At 39.8% G+C, this 23,904-nt stretch overlaps 1 protein-coding gene across 1 annotated transcript in view; it reads right to left on the bottom strand.

The window, feature by feature from the left end:
• Positions 1-685: 685 nt before the first annotated feature.
• CLMN (calmin) overlaps positions 686-23,904 on the bottom strand; it is a 70,914-nt gene continuing 47,695 nt past the window's right edge. Inside the window, exons 2-13 of the mRNA XM_051806436.1 lie at positions 20,708-20,769; positions 18,030-18,125; positions 16,441-16,524; positions 13,726-13,818; positions 12,260-12,447; positions 10,315-10,508; positions 9,245-9,327; positions 6,768-8,081; positions 5,522-5,700; positions 4,094-4,154; positions 2,976-3,037; positions 686-1,509 (exon numbers count right to left, since the gene is read on the bottom strand). Of these exons, the coding sequence (XP_051662396.1) occupies positions 1,356-1,509; positions 2,976-3,037; positions 4,094-4,154; positions 5,522-5,700; positions 6,768-8,081; positions 9,245-9,327; positions 10,315-10,508; positions 12,260-12,447; positions 13,726-13,818; positions 16,441-16,524; positions 18,030-18,125; positions 20,708-20,769 (2,570 nt within the window). The 3' untranslated portion in view covers positions 686-1,355. The remainder of the gene's footprint in view (positions 1,510-2,975; positions 3,038-4,093; positions 4,155-5,521; positions 5,701-6,767; positions 8,082-9,244; positions 9,328-10,314; positions 10,509-12,259; positions 12,448-13,725; positions 13,819-16,440; positions 16,525-18,029; positions 18,126-20,707; positions 20,770-23,904) is intronic.

The following is a 23,904-nucleotide window of genomic DNA, read 5'->3' as shown; positions in this document are numbered from 1 at the left end:
TATATATATATATATATGCAAATGTGTATATATATGCGCGGGATGTAGACGAACGTGAGACATAGGTGTTACGTAAAGAAATAGTATGGAATAAGGGGTGGAGAATGTGGTGGTTTCACTCTAGGCCTTCCTGGAGACCAACTTGTAACCAGGAAGGAACTAGAAAAGTGATCACGGAAGTATTCCATGCTATTCCTTTACGTAACTTGAGGTATAAATAAGGCCAGCGGGAGGCATCTCGCCCTCTTCCTCTCCGGCGAGGTTCGAGAACGGCGGGTCCCTGTTTTGGTCTGGTTTATCTGGAGCTGAGGCCTACAGTGACTACCGTTATCTGCCACGCGTGAGGGGAGAGCCTTGGGCCGTGTCTAGCCATCCTGCCTGTTCGAAGGGAAGTGGTGAGATTTTTGCTAGTTTGCCTTCGGTCGGCTGGTTGGCTTGTTCGGTCCTTGCCCCTTTTTGTCCTTCTCCCTTCCCCTTCCCCCCCCCCCCCCCCCCCCTTCTGTGTGTGGTATTCTCCTTTTGTGTATCTGTCTCATATGTAATATATATATATATATATATATATATATATTTGCTATAGCTTTGGCTGCTTGGTTTTTTTTCTTTTCCCTCTCTGGGAGGCAGGTCCTTGTTGTCGAGTTTCGGGGACTTGGCAGGAAGCCAGCTCGAAACTTGCACAGTGCTTCACACTTCTCCACACCCAGTTTATTCCTTTGGACCAAACCTAACAAAAGGTGCAGGACCAAAGTGAATTTAAATCCTAAAAAAATCGAACTCTCCTACCCCAATAAACCCTCAACCTGATTTTGCTGCTCCACTGGATTTGCTACTGGAACTGTAATTCCTGATCTGTATTTCACTACCTGTAGTTCTGCTCTGTCTCCAACTCTTCCAAATAATTCAATGGAAAACGTGAAGAAGCATTTCTAGCCTTGCCCTTGCAGGTGGCCAGATCCAGAGGCAAGTCAACACTACCCCTCTTCCACAGCTGTCAGGCCCTACATAAGAAAATGAAGCCAGAAGAATAATTTTTGAAGACTAGAGCTCTGAATTGTTCATATTTCTACCGATAATTATCTGGTTTTATTTAGCATCTTATAAAGCAAGGCACAAATGTACAAAATTGCGTCTACTAAATCAGGTAATTTTTATATATATTTACACAGTTATCATAATATAAAATGTGCTTTGACACTGTCATAGCACAACAGTAGAGGAATTGAAGACAACCTGATAATAAACACAAATACCAGGTCCTGGATTTCTGTTTGTGCTTCACCTGAAGGAACATATTCATATGCAGATACACAAAGCAATCCAGCCACCATCCTTTATTTTTCCACACCTCACACAGATCAAACTTTGTTGCTAAGAAGCTGTGGAAGGAGTAAAAGGCAGTAGATCAGCACCCAGAAGAAAATGATGAAGTAAAATATCTCTGGCTGCTCAAAAATTGTAATCTCGTGAATTGGTGGTGGGGTCTCACTTGCTTCTGAGTCCTTTTTCTTCCTGTAAACAGGAGATAATTCAATAAGAGGCAAGCAAAAGAAAAAAAAACCTTCATTGTTAACGTTTACTTTGAAGATCAGAGGGCAGACTAACAGACAGCAGTTTAAAGAACCAATTCAATCTAGTCAGCCTGAGTCCCAGCTAGACTAGGAGGGGCAGAACAGGCTAAAGCAGTGTGTTCCTTCCAGAGCCACTGTACATATCAATTAATCCTCAGAAAACTGGACAAATTCTCAGGTAGTATAAGGAGATTCCCACCAGTCAGAAAGATGCCCTTTTATTTTGAGAACAGTAAACATAGCTCTGGGCAGCACAAATCAAACTTTCACAATTTTGCTTATACACTGGATCTGACTTAATATACTTCCCCCAAATCATCTACTTTCAGAGCTACTTATGTCAGACACCTGAATATTAAACAGAAAAAGCCCAAAACTTCCAGAAACCAACTAGCAGTTGGGGTTTTCCAGGACAACTCCAAAATTTGAACTTTCCAAATTTCCAACTGTGGTTCATAAGGGCAAAGTCCAATGGACTCTGCTGGCACCACTGAGCTCTCACAAAGACAAGGAAGGGTCTTATTTAAAAAAGCACAAGATGGTAGACTCGTTTTATAATTTTAAAATACTATAAGAATAACCCTCTGGGTCTAATCTACTTTTGGAGAAAAATGTGTTTTGGCCTGTTTTAATGAGTCCTTTTTTCTGGCTTGAGTTATCCTACTTGCTCAGATGTTATACTGGATATATACCTGAGTATCACCCAAAATTAGCTCAATATACCAGCAATCCATAAACAGCTATAACTGTAACAGCTATTCATGTTGGTTTTTTTTTTAACAGAAGCATAAGCGAGACCAGGACAGTGGATCTTGATAATATTTTGTGTGTTTTCTGCATTTAAATATAACAATCATTTTAACTACTGAGAGGTACCACTCAGTATCAGCTAAGAGAGAAAACCTAAAGCAATCCTTTGTTTTTTATAGATATTTAGTATCCAAAGGGATACACACTCTGTGTTCAGGACCCATCACCCTAGTCTAGACTAAACACACACACACACACACACACTCTAACAGAGAGGTCTGACCTCCACTGAAGTTATTGATTTTCCCTAGCATTGACCATACTAAATACTGTCTTGACAGTCTTCCAAACATAGAAAGAGTCATCACTGCTAGAGGGCCTGACATATCCACCAAGTGGAGAGAACACTCAGACTCCTGCTTAGACAGCTGAATCTTTCAACTCAAGTCAAGAAAAAGCATTTTAGTCAAGGGACAGATTGAACAATAATGAACTTTCATATCTTATGCTTATAGGAAATATGGACTCCGAGCCACTACAGAAGACATCCAGTCAGTTGCTACCATTATAATTAATTTCCAATTCCTTTTGTAGCACTGCCAGTAGTACCTAGATTTATGGATTCCTCGCAAAACTCTTTGAATAAGAACCACTCACCTGATGATTAATGTATTTTCGCCCATATCTGTCATCTTCTGCTCATTTACACCATAGGTTTCCTTAAACAAACAAGAAATAGATTATATAACAAAAATAAAATTCAGCATGTCACAAAGGTGGTAATTGTGTGTGTATTTTATGCAGAGTATTTCTAATTGTTTGCTCAATTAAAATGAAAGTGTGCTTATAAATGTATTCCCTGTTAGCACATCCAGCACTGCAGTCTAGTATACACACACAGAAAAAGAAAAAAGTTGTGAAATAAGAAGATTTTTTTGCTTTCAACTGCTTTCACTCAGTTGAATAAAGCTCCCCTCATTCATATGTATTTCTAATAGCTTTGACAGCGTTGCAAAACTAAAGAATCTGTGTGAAACCTCAGTTTCACTGAACATTGGTGGCAGCATTTCTTTAAAACTCCAAGATGGTCAGAATTTTATTTTTGTGCTGAAAAAAGCCATATTCCTATCCCTGCTCAGCGTGACCAGATTGCTGATAATGTCCCTTTCTTCTGACTTAAAAAGTAAAAATCCAGACCTCAGCTGTATAGTGTGCTCTCAAGAAGCCAGTATGAATCACATCTGTCATTAGGGACGCAGTTTCATGTTACAACTAAAATTCTTTTAGGGTTAGCTGCTGCTACTGAGAGAATATAACACTGCTGCTGTGAAGGAGAGGGAAAGAGCCCAGTTTTTCAGAAACAGTGCTCTTCAGGAGACACACAGCATTTTTGCAGGGTTGGGACCAGGGCACCAACATACATACAGAGAATGCAAAAACTGAAAGAAACTGGGGCAGCAAGTAAAGGAAGCTTCAAAGAAGCAAAATGTTGCAGCTATACAGTTATGACAAAGCAAGATTCAAAGTTACAGTAGATTTAATTGTAGTATGAGGGACTCCTTTGGGGATTTGTTCAAGGGTCAGTGAAATTCAGTTCCATGTATTTAGGAGATATAGAAGCTATGCCTGGTTTTGGCACTAAAATTATTAGAAGCCACAAGACTTGCATACTGTCACAGAGCTTTATAGAGAGAGTAGACCTGTTTACAGTGTGTGAACTTTTGGAGTTTAAGAGAAACAGAGAAACAGTGACAAATAAATTTCCACACACTTACCTCCTCAGAAGGATTAGGAGACCTTTTTCGGAGATAAACGTTGGCATCATTGTCACTGGTTCTGAAATGTATGTAAAAGCAAGTTTTTTAAATTTAAATTCATAAAGGAAAGTTAAAGAGAGCCACTGCAATTGCACATGCCAGTTTTAAGCTGTGCAAAACCACAAATATGCATTGTTGCCTGTATTAGAATATGGACTCAAATTTATCAGTAACATTATAAAAACAGCTTTGGGAAAATCTGACTCATTTTCAAAATTCATATGCTCAAAAAGGAATCTTTTCTGAAAAATGCCATCTGACAGCATTTTCCCACCTTCAACATCACTAGCATTTCAGTGAGAATATACCAGGTTTTATGGCATCAACATAAATTAAAAACGGACAGGGGAACAAAAAGCTTGAAGGGAACAATGGGTTTTTCTAAGTAAACTTTCAAATTCATTACAGTGCTAAAGTGATAAGCATCAACAAATTGCAGTTCATGTCCCACTCCAATAAACCTAAGAATAAATTGGAACATAAGAAGGAACAGAAGTGAATGGAGTAAAATTAGCTGAGTGTCTCTGTACTGGCTCTGGCTGGGGTGCAGTTAAATTACCCCACAGCAGCCCCTATAGTGCTGTGCTTTGTACTCGTAGCTAGAAGGGTGTTGGTAAAACACGTGTTTTGGCTGCGGCTGAGCAGCGCTGGAACAGCACCGTGGCCTTGCCTCCAACCCCCACCCTACAGGCCAGTGGTCTGAGGCTGGGCAAGAGGTTAGGAGGGGACACAGCCAGGACAGCTGACCCAAACTGACCAAAGGACACTCATACTTGTTATTATATCTGTCTTCTGAAGCAACCACTACACTCTGCTTCCCAGGAAGTGGCTGGACATCACCTGCTGATGGGAAGTAGAGAAAAAATAATTCTTATTTTTTGGGGTCTTCTAATTTTCTTCCACACATGGCCTTCGCTTTTTTATCATTAAAATGCCTTTATCTCAACCCATGAGTTCTTCATCTTATTTTCTCTCCACAACCTCATTTACTTGATCATAATCAGAAGAAAACACTCAAAAAATATCTGTTGGAATGAATCGGTGTCATGCTTCCATACAGTGTCACAATGCACATGGATTATTTCATCTACCTTACAAAATACTCTTTCTGTTGGAAAAGCAGTTATAACACTGCCATGTTCAAAATGCACTGGGGTTCCAATTGGGCTCCATGTAGCAAAGTGTATAGCACAGTCAAATCAAGTTCCATTGGCACTGAATCACCCGGTATGTTTAAGAGAAGCACAGGAAGAAGAGAAACACAGGAAGAAGCCAATGAGTTCCAGTACACTGTTCCTAAAAGAAGACTACAAGAAATATCCAATGGACAGGGTACATTTCCAAAGACCAGTCAGGTGTATTTAAGAGAAAGTTAATGTGAAATACCTGGTAAATTCCTGGCATTCAGCAATTTCTTGCAGGTTATCTTGTGATAGAGTAGTAGTGGCAACTTCTGAGATCTGCAAATCTTCTTTGATCATATTTTCCCCTTCCTCCTCCCTATTACTACTTTCTTCTGGTGTCTTTATAGCTATTGATAAATCCTCTAGAGGTTCTACTATGGCCTGTTGAAGTTAAGAAACATTTTGCATTAGGCAACAAGACTGATTCTCCACCCTTCCAAATACCTTAGTGGTGTAGCCTATTCAGATGCTATATTGCAAGTAGTATGAGACTGAAAGCCTCACTGAAGAGAATAAAAAAAGCAATAAATTTCTTGAAAATCTTTCTGGATACATTGAGCTATAAAGTATCACCAGTGCAACATACAATCATCATACTGACAATTGTCAGTTCTTTCTATTAAGAAGCCATGACATGACATGGGGCTTCGAAGCAATCCACAAGACTTTTTTAAATCTATCCCAAATTAGTCTTTCAAGCTAAAAGCAAAGTGACTTCATTACTATAGTAAGTGTCAAGACAAAAACATGCTGAAGCAACTTGTCCAATCAACATATAGAGCAGCATTAAATGGACACTCACTCCTGAAAAACACTGTCAAAAATTACTCCACTGGAAAACTTGTAAGGCACTTCAAAATTGGTGTCTGCAAGAAGAGATACAGGAGCAAACTGTCTAAACCAAATACCCCAAAAATCTCCCCCTCTTTCTCCTCCTCCAGTGTAGACAAGCCTTCATTTTGACAAGCCTACTCAAATTGCTTTTTTAAGCTTTTGTAGGCAAACTTATTTGGATTCAGATAAAAATTGTCATTGCCTTTATCCTTTCTTTATAAGCTATACTACTTTCTCTTCATCTCATTACAAATTATTAAAAATACCTTCTCTGGTAATCTTTTATGCCTAGGGATTACAGAGAAGCCTCAAAGGTAATCTTTTATGCCTAGGGATTACAGAGAAGCCTCAAACTATTTTAAAACATAATAAAAATTCACATTTTTGCTGTACTATTAACAGGGCTTATTTTCTCTCTTAATGCCAGATCTTCTCAGGGATCTGCAATTCCATTCATTCCAGTAGGGGGCTGTGGCAAACAGTGTTACGGGACAGGAAACAAAGTATATTTTAAACATTTCTCCCAAACACTGCAAAATGAAAGCAAATGAAAACCTCTGAGGTCAGATGCTAATCCCCCACAAAGAAATGCTGGTAATAAAAAAAAAAAATACCTCAAGATGTTGTGGAATAGTGGAATCTTGATCGTTGGTGGCCTTATTGCCATCTTCTTCAATTTCTAACTCTTCTACTATTAATGGCACTTCTTTTTCATTGGAATAATTCATGTGACTATTAATATTTGTAGTTTCCTCCTCACTGTTCTCAGTATCTGTTTCTAATGGAGGGGTGCTTAGCTTATTGTCTAAGTCTGGCTCTGGAGCATCTTCCTTGTAGTTTTGTTCTGGTAAGCTCTTGTCAGGTAAAACACCTGTTACTGTTTCAGAAGAAGCTTTGTCATTTCCAGTGTCATAACCTTCGATACAAGGCTCCAGGTAAGCATTCAGAACTGCTGATATAGGGACATTATAATGTGGATAATAAAAGAGATCATGGGGTATTACGGATACTTTGGAAGAACTGGGCAACACTTGAGCTGCAGACTCAACTTCATCACAGCTGTCCAGGTCATCTGGAGTTTTAGGTACATCTGAGAGAGACTCATCAGATGTTTCATGCTGTGTAGACAGTTCTTGGCTTTCGAGATTAGAACTATTCAGTGAACAAGGGCTTGGTTCTATTGTCTCGAAGACAGGTGATTCCTTTGTATGTTCATCTTCTGGATGTTTCTGTATTTCCTCATTTAGAAGATGAAGAACGTACTTATGTGTATCTTCTTGTTTTGAGGTGTCTTCTGGTAAAAGAACTGAAGATTGGGGTTTGCTCTCTTCTACTTTATTAATAGAATCATCTGTAAGTATACCTGAAGTCCAGGATAATGGACTCAAAGAAGAAGTATTGGCTGAAAGGCTCTTAGTTTCGTTGTCATATTCAGTAGGGGTTTCTTTAGTTAATTCCTCAGAGTATTCTTCAAAAGAGTCGACAGAATTTTTCTGATCTGTCAGAACAGTTGGAGAAAGGTCATTGTTCTGTTTCAGTTGATCATCAGAGATGCCCCCTTCACCTGACATGAATTTATCACTTAGAACCTCCCAAGAGGAACTGGATTCAAAACTGACAGATCCTGTGATTTTCAGTGAGGTAGGCCTCTGAGGCTCTTCTTCAGATGTTTCCTGTGAGTCACCTAACACTTGACTCAGTTTCCCATTACAATTTTCAGCAGCGGTTTCTGAGGGGATTCTCTCAGGGATGTCATGAATATGGACCTTTGGAGGAGCAGGATGACTCCTCTCGTGATTAACAGTATACATGTTTTCTTCACTTTCACTTAAAATCAAGATTTTGCCTTCCTTTTCTGACGGTGTGTCTTTGATGTGGACATATGTGGACTCAATTGGAAGCTCCTTGTCAGGATCTGTAAAGTCTTCCTATAAGTGATGATACACCATTAAATAATAAATCCTACCTCAAATACCATTTTACATTTCCCAAACACTATAGAAAGAATAACTACCTAGCCCATCACCCCATTACCTTGTAAATGGCCAATTAATGACTCATTTATTTTGAAAGTAGGAAAACTGATTTGGCAAGTCAAGTGCCTTGAAAAAGCTCAATGTCAAGAAGCCACTTGTACAGGAAGATCAGAATGCAGACAAGCCTAATCCTCAGTTGTTAATGTATTCATTTCTCCCTGCTGCACCTGTGGAGACAACTGATGGCTTTTTGACATAATCCCAAACCCAAGGAATAACATAAATCTAACAACTCCAATAAATCCACTGTGAAATGTATTGATATATTAGATTATTTCACTCCAACAGACTGTATTAAAAGAAAGGCAGGTTTTTTCTATGTCCATTAAAATGCCAACAAGTCTTAATGTCAGCAGATCTTACTGCTCATCTAATTTAATAATAACAACTAGATTATTATAATAATTTTAATTCCAACGACTTTAGTAATGCCCACCAATTTTATCAGATACAAAATATATCCCAACTGGAACCTGCAGCTGAGAAATGCCTGTTTCTGCAAAAGATCTTTGGCAATCCCTGGCACTGTCAGGCCCCACTTAATCCTCAACTCTTTATTTTTGCATTAAAGTACTAGTTGTTTAAGCTGCAGTTTATTTCATGCTTACAGTGAGTGCTTTTGACTGTTGTATTGACAAGATTCAGCCTCTGGTATCTTGTGTCTCATACCTGCTAAATTCAGATCGATCATGGCCCTCAAACTTGAGAAGATAGAATTCAAAATTAAATTCAAAGTCCAATGAATCATCATAGGTGAACAGATAAATTTCAGCCTTATTTAAGACAAATACAGCAAAGTGGTAGCGTCCTGTGAAACCAGTCCTAATCTCTGAAAGTTACAATTGGATGTAAATGTTTAAAAGCACAATTCTACCTAAAGCATTTTAGCACTCACCAACGAAAGCCTATTTCACTAGATTTAACAAAAATGCAAAAAATTGAATATGAGTTTGTTATTTTAAATAGCTTAGAAAGAAACGTAGAAAATAAATATCTGACTTTATTAAGTACACCAAAGCAAATTAAAGAAATGTGATATAGGAGAAAACACATACCCCTTCCAGCTCTGGGAAGTGCTCCAGAAATTGTGCCACGTATGTGACGATTGACTGTTCATCAGGTGATTCCACCATGATATCTGTGGAGACAGACAAAAGGGCCTTGAGCACACATGGCTTTAAAACACTTGCAGAGGAACAGATCGTCAGACATTTATCCTGCCTTTGTGGTGAGAGAATTAACAGCTAACAAACACTTCTCTTTTTCTGACAGATAAGATAAATGCTCTCCACTGTTGATGGCACTCGATAGAGTTCTCAACATCTTGTTCACATGTTTTTTCCTATTTCCAAACACATACCAAATCCCAATCAGGGTCCCTTTTCATCCACCTTTGTACTGTCATTTATGTTGTTGTCACTAGACAGTTGAGTGTTGTTCAGTGACAATACAGAGGCTTATTTGTGACAGGATGACCCAGTCTTCTGACATGTGACCCACGAAAATGCAATTGGGTTTTGAGTCATAGCATCAAGGCCTAACACCTGTCTAGTAGAGTTCAGTAAAAAGCACTACAAGAAATCCACTTACATACATATATTTATATACACACACATATGTTTGTATTTAAATATACAAATATGTGTGTGTGTATATGCATTGTAAAGTGAAAATTGGGAGATGCAAATGCATTTGAACAGGTATCCATTCAGTTTCCCGGTACGGCAGCCTTGCACACTTCATCATGCCTTGCACACTTCATTTAGTCTCTCCATGCTGAGGTGTTACCAAACAGTGCTAATGCACTGAGACACCCCTCAGCACAACAATTAATGCCCCCTAGTAATGCAGATGTCACATAGCATCTAAACGTGAACCAGGGCCAGTGTACATAGCTAAAACCATGGTAAGATCTCTGCCCCCAAGCAGCTTACAAATATGACTGACAGCATACAGCTACAAGCTGCTGACCAATTAATTTCTATTTTTCTAATCAGTAAGATCAACACACTGATCACATCAACAGCCTAATCACTGGGAGGTTTTTGGTAGGTATCACAATGCACTATTCATGAATTCATTATAGTTTGAATGTTACCCAACAGAGCTGGTGTAGGCGTTTTACCTTCTGGTTCGAGGAGCCGAGGAACACCCAGCTTATTCTGTGCTATGCTGAAAGCATCCTCCAGGTTTTCTCGTGCTGATTTCTCCAGTGCTTGCTTCATGTCTACCAAAGTGCAGTCTATGGCTTTTATGATGGCTAAGAAAGCAAGGCCACTCCTCCAACTGCTGGTAAAGTCCTGAACTGCAACACCGTACCTAAACAGAATGACATACAGCTTACGGGGGTGGTCGTGATACAAAATCCAAAGTAAAGGCATAACAATTTTCAAAGACTCCGAAAAGTTAAAACAGAAGGTTGCTGAGTTGTACTTGTCACATTTGAGATACTTTTGGATTTCAAAATGCACAAATACATCCAGAAAACACACAGATTCACAAACTGGATTGGTGTGGCTAACAGCTGACTGAACCTGCTTGTAGGAAGTAGTTAGTAAAAACAAAGCCCTCAAGAATTCAGCAACCACAATTAACATTCACAAAACCAAATGTCTCTGTGATTCCCGTTTCTGTTGCTCTCCAGCATTTTAATGCCATAGCTTGGGAAAACTGCCAAGATTTAAATATTTAAACAAATAAGCATAAATGATTCACATTCCTGTGTATTTGGCCTTCTATAGCAGAAAATTTGCCAAATGCAAATGATGTCAGCATATCCAGAAACCACAAGTTTATGTCCAAAGTTTTGGAGCGAAAACTTGCAATGAAATACAGCCCCAGAATAGAAAATTCTGCAGAGATCATGGGATAGCAGTATTATAGTGATGCTATTATGTTTTTAACAGTGCAGTTGCAAGAACAATTTTCTCCTGTTAGATGTTTTCGATTTGTACTCTTTGACTGGGCTGAAAAGACTATGGCCTTTACTTCTCAGGTCCTCACTTTCCTTGTATCACCTCCCTGTTAATGATGATATGAGCATTATTTTGGGACTAAAACCATGCCTCCTTTATGGTCTGTGCTGGCAGCAGTGAACTATGGATCTCAATGGAACAACAAGCACCCTTAGCTTCACTGGAGAGAACCAAGGAATGATGTCCACAGGACCAAGCATTTAAGATTGAAATTTCTGTCTTCAACACTAGATACAGAAATTTGTGTCCAAAGGCAGATTTGGACATACAAATCAACAGATAAAAATGCCAAATATTCATATAACCAACCTGTATAAGTAACTTTGACCCATGCCCTCTTTAAAACTCTCTGCCAGTCACTGCTTCAGATAACAACACATATAAAATACAGTCCAAGCATTTGCATGTGCACCAGATATCTTACACTACAGTTTTTTAACGTGACAGTAACTCTGCCAGGATAAAGCATTACTAGACAAAATGCTTTGGCAAAACAACCACTTTTTTATTAAAGAGGAGAGATGTGTTGTGCAATGGAAATGGACTCAAATTTTACAAGTTTGAGAGAAGTGACTTAAGTTTCACCACCTTCCCCCTTGAGTTCTGAGGAATGAGGAGGTCTAGTAGGGTCTCTGTCCTTCAAGGCACTCTGCAGCACGCAGAGAAGCTTCCTCAGGGCTGTTGCTTAATTTAAAAGGCTGTTGATAAAGTCTTTCAATACATTTATTTTTTCAGTTCATCCCTTGGTTACACCTAGCCTTTAATTAGCAAAAGATATTGAACAGACTGCAGGAAAGCCAGGGGTATGGGGAGGTGGGAATGCTCCTGTTTTAAACAGCATCAAGAAGGTTATTGCAAGTTAACATTTAACACTCAAACTATGAAGCCAGCAGCGGGCTTCAAGGTCAGACAGCTGCTGTAGACACATGGCCGTACTCAAACACCCCCTGCAGAGACCCTGCACTTGCAAACTTTGAAAGCAGAAGAAGCCACAGCACACAGTAACAGACCCACGGGGCAGGATAGAGAAAAGAGACTCAGCTTCAAAAGGGCAGGTGGCAAGACACAGTTTTATACAAGAGTTTGCTAGCTTACTTTCTGGTTTTCCTCTGAACCCAGATTAGAAGGGCCCTGATGGCTTTCCGCTGATCCTTCACTGTAATAGACATGTTTCTCTCCACGCTGGGAGTGCTGGGGGATGTGTCTGACTCTGGACCACTGGGCCCAGAGGACAGGCTGGAGGAGGAGGAGTTCCTGTTGAGGTTGCCTGTCAGCTCCTTAATCTGTAATAAAAGGCAAAACACACAGTGCTCTGCTTTATCATGGGCTGCATGGTGCTCTTGTTTATATGCAAACTTTAAAGAGATCAATGCCGTAACTGAATTTTAAGAGGTAATTAGAGTCCTGTCCATTTTAACTCTTGGCTTGTATTGCACAGGCATGACAGTCAGCAGCAGCCCAGCTGGCAGCCCCAGGCAACAGAAAGGGCAGGGTACTGTTCAGGCTGAACTGTGGAAATTCCTATTAAACAAAAAGCAAAGAAACATGTCCTTGAAAGAAAAGTTAGTTTAACTGAAATGGTTCTCTTCACAGGAGTTGCTTGCGTGATATATTTTTAGTCAAAAAGTAGTGACTTGCAGCAGGACTCCTGTCCTTGGTCAGCACTGGCATTTGAGTCCAAATTATCCACTCTGCTGCTTTTGGGTCCCCTGTGCCCTCTGCTGCCAGGGTGACAGATCCTGGTCGCAGCATCTCTGCCCGCAAGTCTGCCTGGCTGAACCGGTTCTGTGCAGCACTGCTCAGCCCGAGGAGCTCAGCCAGGGAGAGAAAGAGAAGCCTCTGTGCAAATTCAAGATCATTTTTTTAACCTTACAGCCATTTTTTAAATGAGTTCAAGAGAATGAAAGGGCCTCACAGTCGTACAAGAGTTGCAGAACCCTCTCTCCATCTCTCTCTCTGTCCATTAGAATTTGGTATTGTTTAGAAGGTAATTTTCAAACTATGTGTAGATTAGGGCACAGTTTTAATCTAAGTCTGGGGCTAAATCAATTTTCTGGCTCAAATCAGTTTTTTCACTTCCTGGCCCTTCGAGATCTTTCATTCATCAGTTGTGAATTTTTGCCATGTCGAGTAAGTCTCCAGAGATCAGTGATTCTAAATGGAATTTCCCATCGCATTGGACCAAATCCAGAAAAGGTTATTGAAAATAAACTGTGACCTGGAACCAAACCCAGGACATTGGTTCAGATCCAGGGAATCTGGAACAGAACCCTGAGAAGGCAAGGAGAGAAAGCAAAGTAGTAATCTGAAGCTCTAATTCAGGTCCAAGTCAAATGAGGGTTTAAATTGTCTCCAATTTACACCAAAATAGGTCCAATGAAGTAAAATGAAAGCAGCTGCAAGTATAAAATTAGTGTATATTGGGAGGGTAAAGCTCAGGTTTACTATGATTAATTATGTTCTTTAGGACTAAAAATCAATTTAAAAATCAGTATTCAGCTGGAATTGATTGATACCATGAAGACTGTTCACTTATGAGTAAAGTATTCAAATTTTATTACCTGAAAAAACAAGATTATATTCCATATTAGTCCAAGAACCAGAGAGGAATTTCCATCTGCTATTTCTGCTGCATCAATGCTAACAAGCTTTACCTGTAAAAGAGAAAATAAATCCAGAGCCAAATTCAAAAAAGCAAAGTATATGCAAAAAATGCACTGAGACTACTGGATATGTCCACAGCACTTCTGCCACTGACTGGCTGGCCAGAAAGCAATACTGAAATCTTGTGTTAAGGATAATTTTCCCTGATGACAAGCACCCTGCTTCTGGAACTCCTATCTGAATGCCCCAGCATAGTCTGCAGTACAAAAGTGAACCCAGTTCTGCATTCCTGGGACCACAAATGCATTTCCTCCGTATAAAAATGGAAGAAGACAGGGCCCACTCCAGTGGATCCCATTCATCTTTCTCACTTCTCATACAAAAATTTAAAATCCTAGTAAGATCTGCTTACTTCTTTTTTGCTATACATCTTGTTCCTCCTTGCTTATCCCACCTTACACAGCTTGTCACAGAGTTCCAATTAAATCAGCGAGCAAAGGATAGGGTTGCCTAATCCAAGCAAACTCTAGACTTTCCCACAGAGGTTTTTTCCAGCTGATAACACCAGGATGTTATTCTCTTAGACAACACAGACTTGTTTTGGCAAAGGTCACAGGGGAGGGAGGAAACAAGGAAGCTGTCAGTACTGCACAAGGCACCCAGACTGAGTTAAAGCCCAGCATACAGCCCATTCATCTCGGAGAAATCCCGGACATGGCGAATCACTCAGCAGTGCTTTGCCCTGCTGCCCCAGCTCCACAGAAGCGTATGCTGACAGGTTCTACTGTGGTTTAATATCTAACCCTGAAGCTCTTGGCAGCCAAGGCATTTTGCCAACACTTTCATCACCACCCTTCACTAACCGGTTTGGTTAAGCTGAAAAAAGGAAAGCAAAATAACTTTTTATCTAGTGGTTTGCACAACATTTTCAATCTTAGCAAGAAGACACCTCTAGCTGTCATATTTCAAGGCTCAGATTTCTTGCCAGCTCCAAAGTATTTGGCATGGGAAAACCTTTAAGACTTGGTGCATTTGAATAGCACTTTCTCCACAATGGGGAGCAAGTGGCCTTTATCATTAGACTGCTCGGTGTGAGCTCTGTCCTCTTACTGCTGCTTACGCTTGTCACTCAGCTCCACAGAAATACCCAGCTGGTAATATCAGCTGCTGGTATTACCCAGCAGCAATACGAAGATATTGGCTGCTTACTTTTAAGGGAACAAGAAATCCATAGAAAAGGAGGTTCAGCACTACTAATTAAAAGGCCACCTGTGCTCTAGGCTCCTCTTGCCTGCTGGCCTTGCTCACTGAGGTTCTAGGTTATCCCCTGGTGAGGTCCTGACAACCAGACATGCTTCAGCTGCAGCTCTGCAACGTACTAGTACCAACAGAGAGAAAAAAAAATCTCATCTGCCAGTGGGTCTTAGCTGGATATGGGTAGAAAGCATCAACTGGGAAACTGTTAAAAAATATGTGAATATGTAAAATATGTTTTCAGAGTTCTATAGCAGGACACATTTAGGGCCAGATCAGCCTCCACTGATGGATTTTCCATAGGGAGACTGGAACACTTGGAAGTTACTGGACTACTTCTTGACTTTTCACATACCCTCCTGAGGAAAAAGGCAAAGGATGTTAAACCTCCCACATCTCAGAGGTCATAAGAGATGCACTAAGACCTCACATCATGCTCATTCCTGCACTGGGGTCTTCAGCAACTCTCCTGCAGGATCTCTGGAGCAAGAGTTAAGGCTCAGTGCAGGGAAGCAGCAAAGTGGCATCAGTTTTGTTTGGGCATTCCATGCGAGGCAGGGTTCTACTCCTATGCACACACTCCATCCCCCCTCACCCATTAAGATAAACCTTACTGCAGTCCTTTATAGGAAATAGCTCATTTTCTCTTTCTGGAAGATCTAGGTATACCATGTATATGAGTTGTTACATGACTGGGATTTCTCTTGGCCCCATTACTTCTCAACATTCTCCAAGAGCAGAGAGTTTTCAATATACAGGCCATTTCGGTAAGGCTTTGGAATAAACCCACATTGGGAGAAATAAAAAAAAGGAATGAATAATTTCAAGCTATGGGGCCTGATCACTCTTGGTCACTTGTAACTTTAGGAAGTGATTCTGCAGTGCTGCCACACTGACTATGAGGGAAGTTATATCCCCATAAGGCTTTGATTCCTGGAATTATGTATCTATGTCATGTTCCCAGATTTCATTTTCTCTTGCCTTTGACTCATTATCAGCTGCTGCAGCAGTCAGTTTACCAGAAAAATACATGATTTGTAATACTCAAAGTATTTCCCATAAAAGAAAGTCACCTACCCTCAGTGTAACTGAAGTAATGCCACTAAGACCCAGCTCATAAAAATTACCTACATTTCTTTTTATTTTCTTTTAATATTGCATTCCTGATCCTTTAATCCCATTGAACTTTCACATATAAAATGAACAAATAATCCTTGTTTTAGACTCCATAGGTGTTCTTGTTGTGCATTTTTATGTGGCTTTTCAGCCTTGCTGCTGAAAGGTAAGTCACAGCCTCTTTAAGCGGTACATTCCTCTTACAAACATGAAGCATATCTGACTAACTACAGTTGCAACAATTGCAACTTGCAGCACACATCAGGAGAAAAATATTAAGACCAGCCTTTGGAAATACTCACATTACTGTCCTCCAAGAACTTAAGTGCTTTGGCTATGTTGTTCAAACGAAAAATGCGATGGGTTGAAGATTTGTATTCGTGCATCTAGATAAAAGAAGAGCCATAGTTTTTAAAATGGTGGAATTATTCAGCAGGTCATACAAAACTTAAAAACCTACAAGCACTGAGGCAAAATAAAGCTAGGGAAATCTACCTATGTAAAATTATTGCCATCTTTTGTGAGCAGTAAAATGCTTCAACTACATGATTGTAGCAAAACAGGGTTAGCAACCAGCTTTCCTGCTCTCCAGATGTTATCACTCTCTTGGACCTGCCACATTGATTATTTATGTAATCATTCCCCAACCATGTTCAGTCACAGGATCATATTTGCCTGAAAATCCATAATAATAGATTTTTTTTTTGTCTTGAATTAAATAAATGATCCTAATTAGGAAGCATGAGCAATTTTCATAGCAGGCACAGGCAGGTGGGACACAAAACCCCTCACTTTGGCAGAAATGAAACAGATTTTGCATGCCTGTTGCCCTGCAATTCCACTTTGGCACACTGTTTTTATCACATGCATACAGAAACACCTAACAATAAGTTTGGCCAGCTGATCTTGCCCCCTTCCCTGACCTCCCCTTCCCTGACCTCCTCCCTGACCGTAGGCATAGCCTACAGTTTACCATGATGTATCTCCCCCTTCAATTCCTTTCCAGCCTGGCTCTCAATGCAGTCAGTGTGAAGACACACAGAGACATCGCTGCTTCTGCTGCAGCTCCACAAAACTCCAAGAATATTAAAAACCAGGTGGTTCTGAATGTGTGACTGCCATTCCTGCTGCAGAAAGCAGGTGCTCAGTCACTACAGAGCATCACCAGTGCATCTGCAGGGGTGACATGGCTGCAAAATGGGCCCCTCCTCTTGCCCAAGTGTGATACCCACACAGAGGAGAGTTCTTGCTGACAAGATTTCTGGAGAGAGAAAACATTAAAGTCAACTGTAACTGGGCTTTTATATTTGCACTGGGTGTTCCTTTTCTGGCATGTGGAACTTTACATAGCTCTTACAAAAAAAGGAGGAGAGAAAAAGGTTCTGATTAGTGAACCTTTGCCCTACTGATTTAGACCATATTAGTAAGACTAATGAAAACTGAGTCAGGATACCAGAGCTAAACTCACACCTACAGCAAGCATCAGCAGACATACTGAGTGTCATAATGATCTCAGACAAAATAGAAACTGAACTGGTGGATTGAAAAAGAAAATACAGTAAATATGTGTTTTCTTGATAATGTGACTTGGGTGATCTCCAAATGGAATATGTAAGCATTATTGTATTAAAGTCTTAAAAACCCTGCTGGGTTGGAACATTAACACTGATCACACACCATTTACACCTCATTGTTATGTATTTCCTTGAAATCTTACAGCTCAGGACACCAGCCTGTAACATAAGGAAATTACAACAAAGCCACTGAAATTCTTATTACTATACCCAAGATGTGGCACCAAATGCACCCTTACTCCTTGCATATCCATATATTGTTGCTCATAACATACCAAGCTCCATTCCTATGGAGGTTTCTCCCTCCCTTTACGTACCAACTTTTGTCCTGACAGGACTTCCAGGAGCGCCATCAAGATTTTGCCATCTTGTATATCAATAAACAAGTCTTTCACTTTCAAAGGGGGCTTGCACTGTGAAGAAAAGAAACCAAATAGCTTTTAAAGCAGTACTGTTTGATAAGTCACCATGATTTCAGAGAGTCAGAAGGAGAATTTCACAAAACAGAGATACTAGAAGTAAATCATAACCTGCAGGAAGAAAGACCTGACTATTCTTCACATCAGTGGCAATTTTGTCCTAGGAATGTTGGAGCTAAAACTGAGATACAGAATTGTAATTGAGATCAGACAAGGACTAATTCCAGATTTCCTGTAACAGAATCTAACACTAAAAACTGTGCTAAGAAGTGACCACCCAGGGGTTGGGTGCTGATCCCTCAGACTAAAACAAGTCCACCAGAAGCAAATACCATTTTATACAGAAATAAGCCTGTGATCCAGCCAACCACAATGTCCCGTCTCCTCTGAAAGGTTTCTGGTGTGCCATTCTGCTTCCCCTTATTTTCTAAGTACTTTAAATAGCAACTTCTTGTATTGTGTCTCTTCTCAGCAAACTCCTCCAAGGGGAACCGCATCCTCACCTCACTGAGGTGTGGATGATTTGTGCTCTGTTGGATGAGGCACACAGCCAAATCAGCTCAGCCCTTAGGGGGAGTCTTAGCTGCAGCAATTACACTCTCTTCAGGTGTCACTCACTCACGTGTCCCTAAAGAGCTCAATCTTTTTATCTTTGGATGGGCAACACACTACTGTTCCATTAAGCACTAATCTTGGCAAACTGGGACCACACATTTTCATTACTGGTCCCTAATCTAGCCAAGAGTACTAAACAATGCTCCATGAAAGAAAGCAAGATATCATTCATTTCAAAATTAAATAACCTATCTGAAAGCCTCAAACCCAAACCTTTTCTATTCTTTCAGTACTTAAGGCAAGAACAAACAGAACTCAGAAGTGCAAATTATTCCCAATTATCCCACGACCAGCAGAGCCAGATCCTCTCAAAAGATGACCCAAGTGGGATGGTCTGCTCCAAAAGCAGACACACCACACTGTAAGTTTCCTGAAGAAGTATAAGAAGACTTCATTGCTGCCTTTGAAAGCAAGAAGCCACTCTGCAAGAAGTGCTTCTTTAAGGAAAAAGGCAGAAGCCACCTTTCTCACTGAGTGTCCTCAGGGAATCACCTGTAACTAGAGACAGCTTTGATGAAGCTCTCATTATTTACATGGGTATGTTTATTATGCCACTTCCAGGAAAAACATTAATATACCAGAAGACTTTTGCCCTTTCTCCAGAAAGGCATTTTGCTTTGTTGAGTCAGAGAGGAAAAAAATTTGTATGCACTCCAGAGAAAGCTGACCTGCATGCAGAGGTTCTAAGTCTTCATATGCTTGGCACAGCAGAATTAACAGCACCCTACAGCCTTTTTCATTATATAATTCCTTCTGTAAATCAAAGACCTCCTCTACAGTCACATATTTGACAACCCTTTCTGACAACTTCCAAAACTGCAGTTAGTTTAAAGCCCTAGAGCCTGATTCACGAAGGCATCACGTAACACTGTCTTCGTTCTGAGAGGCCTTTGGGAGCAATTGCTAGTCAAAACATTTCTAGCTAGCCTTATTCTGATTTTCCAGTGAGTTTTAAGAGGATCCCTTTATGCCTTCAGCAACACTCACTGCAGAATAGTGGACTTAAGCAACTATTTACGTGATACCTTTCTTCTAAAATCCCTTTACTTTACTGTGTCTGAAATGCAATCACTTCCCAAGAACTACAGAAGCTAAACTTATAGTTAGTTTGTGGCTCAAACTTAGACCCAGTCCGTCCTTTTTGAAATTTAGCCATGGATACTAAAGCATTGTGAAGCTCAAACACCAGTCCAATTTAAGACTTGTCTAGATCGGGAGATGGTCTCATTTCTTGATCCTGCACTAAGCATTACTACTGTCTCAGTAATATTAAGATTCTTTTTTTTTTTCTTTTTTCGACCAAAACAGCAGGAAAAAGGTTCTCAGCATGACAGACCACTCAGGAGAGTTAGTACTGATCTGCTATCAATAAGAACAGTAAATTAGGTTTAATAGCCATATTATGTTGTGATTAAGAAACAACTACAGCTTAAAGATATGAAGGGATGTCCAAAACTTAGTTCTCTGATGTAAGTGGATATGTGAAGATCCCATCATACTGCCCCTCACAACATGGCTGACAAAGAATTAATGTTTTCCATCTTCAGATCTGGGATGAAGACAGGTTCTGAAGAACATCTGTCTTTGGTCATAATGCCTCAGATGTTCAAACTTGCAGTCCAGGGAAGAACACAGACATCCTCACCAGAGCAGCCTCAACCACATTTGATTTTACGTGGGCGCATTCTATGGGAAAATTATACCCTCATGGTAACAGCCATTAACATTAAAGACTTTAATGCACCTAAGATGAACTGAAGCTACCCAAGCATTGATTGTGCCTGAAAACAAATTTTAATTTAGCCAGAAACAGGCTTTAGCTTTCCCTCATCCTCCTCCAAATGTCTCCACATGCACTAAAGTCAACTTTGTTTCCAAATTTTACCTCCTTTAAAAGGAGTTAACTGCAATCTGTCTATGGCTGTATCCTTGTATCCCAATATCAAGACCGTCAGTCTTACCTTTCCCAAGTGCAGGTTTATCCATCTGGTAAAGGTCCTCTTCTGTACATTTTCCCGTTCAACTAGGAATATCAGAAACAAAAAACAGCACTTAAGTTTCCAGAAAAGGGAAAGCTGGTAGGAAATTTCAGAAACTGATACACAAAACAGAATTCATGAGAGTCCTATGAATAAAACAAATACATTCCAAACCAGGAGACATAAGTTTGAGCTACAGTGTTTTATTCAATTTCTTTGACCAGACATGAGTTATACTCTTCTAGATGCATTTTTAAAGGCAGGAGGAAGGAATCTCTCTTAGTTTTGCAGTCTTTAATGCTCAGTTTCTGAGAGGTGAACATTTATTTATGTGCTGTGCACAGCTCTCCAGTGATGTCACCCTCTGAGCAGGCAGCTTGACCTTTCTATGTGAATTTACAGGATTATTGCTCTGACACCCTTGTGCAAATTGGGCTGGTGCAGATTCCAATATAGTCACTTGCATGCACAAGGAAACAGGACCAACACAACAATTTTCTCTTCATTCTTATGAATGGAAAAGCCTCATCAAATCTCATCTTCCCAGTCTCCTAACCAGGACATTTAAAATCAAAATTCCAAGTCCCTAGATTGAAGAATCATTTCATTTATATTGCAATAAGACGAGGAGTGCTAGTTTCTTGCCAGAAGTGCTGTATGCTAGGTGCTGTACAAACAGCTCTCAGGCCAGCTGAAGAGTTTTTAATCACATCTGCCATTTCCTGAATCCATTTCCATAGTGAACTACAGCAAAAGTGCAAGGGGAATCATATTACTGACCAGCTTTCATTTACCTTCTAATATAAAAAAGTAAACCATATATTTAATATAAATGAAGTAGACTGTGAAAGTAATATTTCATTTTAAAGACAATTATTCTCTAGAGGTTCTCAAGTTTCACTTGAATTAAGGAAATCTGGCAATTTATGAACAAAAACCATTAAAACTAGTTATATGCTGTATTTCAATTTACTCATAGAGTATATCAAATATATTTTAAAACCATTTTGTGTTTCTTCAGCTCTACAAAAACAGCTAACCCATCTACTGGGAAATCACATTCTGTAAAAGTCTGGTTTGTTTTTATTGGTCAGACTGATTATAGGCCAAGCAGTAGCTTCTGTAAATCAAATTTTAATATTGTTCTTTTTGATCATTTTAACTGAAGGGTCAGCAGTCTCTAATCATATGTATAATTATTTTCCTTATTTTTATGCATTGGAATAGAGCTTTCAGCATGAAGCACATCTGTCACTTTTAAGTCCCCTTATTCCATAAAACCTGATTTTATATAAGATTGGTTAAAAAAAGTCATTACCCCTTAAGTGCTTCAGAAAACATGGAAAATGCCAAACTAATTATTGCTGTTGGCTTTTCTTTTAAAATGTCTTAGAAGAATGTGCACACATTTGAAACAGCTCTCTACAAAAGAAACTGTAAATTATATTAGGATTCCAGAGTATCTGTAAAACACCCACAGCATTTACCACCTACAAATCCCGAAGTACAACAAACTGAGAGATGTGTCACATATTTTTTGGGCTTCCTTTCCTTCAGCACCTTGACCCCAGAACTGGTTTTCCATGCACTCCCACAGCCAAGGCTGAACAGAAGTGCTATGGGTCACCCAGGGTGTAACTTCCACAATCAATCTGCTAAAATTAAACTTTGAAGGTGGGCGGAGGTTAATGTTAAGCCAGAACTTCTCCCAGATATACTCCTTTCTGTTCAAATACAGGTGTTAGTGCAAAGGGGATGGCAGAACAGACACAGGAGCTAGCAGCAGGCAATGGGGCCACCTCTTGAACTTGTCTGAAATGCTCAGGAATGCCTGGGTGGGCATCAGTGCCAGGCTTTGGGAAGGAAAGGAGACCTTATCAAAAGGGCTGGATATACAGACTTCCAATGTCAACCAAAATCAAAGAGGAAACACAGAGGGTACACAGAAGCTTTCTGGTATCATCAGAGGCTTGGTTTCTTGTCCTATTTTTCACCAGTCACTTTGACAACCTTCATTTTCACAGTAAATAAGGATGCAAAAGAGAGCTGTGTTTATTTACAGATCATCCATAAACCTGAGCATACATTGGCTCCTAATTTGGCTGCAGAAATTCTGCCATGATGCAAATTAGGAGTTGCACATATGCCTTAAAGGATGGGCGAGCCAAGCTGGTATTACTGCTTCAAGAAGCTCACACACCAAAAAAAAAAAAAAGACACTTTCAGGAAAGCACTTGCATACATGAACAGATTTCTGAGATTAATCACTGAACATTTCTATGGCAAAGAGCCTCTTTCCAGGAAGAGCGATGACTCCAGAATGGGCACTATTTAATTCTGTAATAGTCTAAAGCAACAGTAACTGGACGGGAAGAGGAAAAGGGAGGAAATGTGTTTATAAAACCCCTAAGGTAGACAAACCTCTAATGCAGTCCATATGCTCAATGGCAGAGCTAATGGGAAAAATTCAGCACAGGTATTTACTGATGTGTGCGTTTAACTGCTATTCTTCTCCAGCTTTGTGGACCTCCCAGTTTCAGTACAGCCTCTCTTCTCCACAACCTTTTCATTTCAGATAATTTTAGAGACTCTATAAACTTTATACAGTTTCTATAAATTAAATCTTTTTTTCTCCTTCACACCTACTATTATATAAAAGTGAAGAAAATCATTCAAGTCTAAAGTTCCTATGCTTGTATATATAGTTTACTGAAACTGCACTGTGTTTACTGGGCAACTAGAGAGCAATAACACCATTATAAAATAATTACACCCACATATAGCTGGCCTGCACACAAATACCATGCTGGAAAAGAAGAATTCCTGCTGTGAGGGTTGGATTGAAAGATCTAATGCTGGAAGGTAGTAAAAGTTAGGAATTGCCATTTTGATTCAGCTCATACCTTGACATAAGAGAAAAATTACACAGGGAAATTTTGACCACCACACAGAAGCTGGGTCTTACATACTCTTCCAATAAGCTAAAGTGTAACTTCTTTTCACAGAAGGGTTGAAGACATTGCAGAGGCACAGTATTTATATCAAAGTGCACGTGTAAGTCACTGACAGGCATTAGCTGCAATAATTTAAAGGGGAAGAAACCCCTAGAGAAGGAAAAAGTGTGCTGTTAGGGCGATGAACCTATTCTATAACCCACACAGTTCTTTGCCCCACACTGT

This window comes from Manacus candei, unplaced genomic scaffold (genome assembly GCF_025592945.1).
Source record: "Manacus candei isolate 608988 ecotype Guabito, Panama unplaced genomic scaffold, ASM2559294v1 h1tg000067l, whole genome shotgun sequence".
NCBI classification, from domain to species: domain Eukaryota; kingdom Metazoa; phylum Chordata; class Aves; order Passeriformes; family Pipridae; genus Manacus; species Manacus candei.
This window is presented reverse-complemented; position numbering and strand designations above follow the sequence as displayed.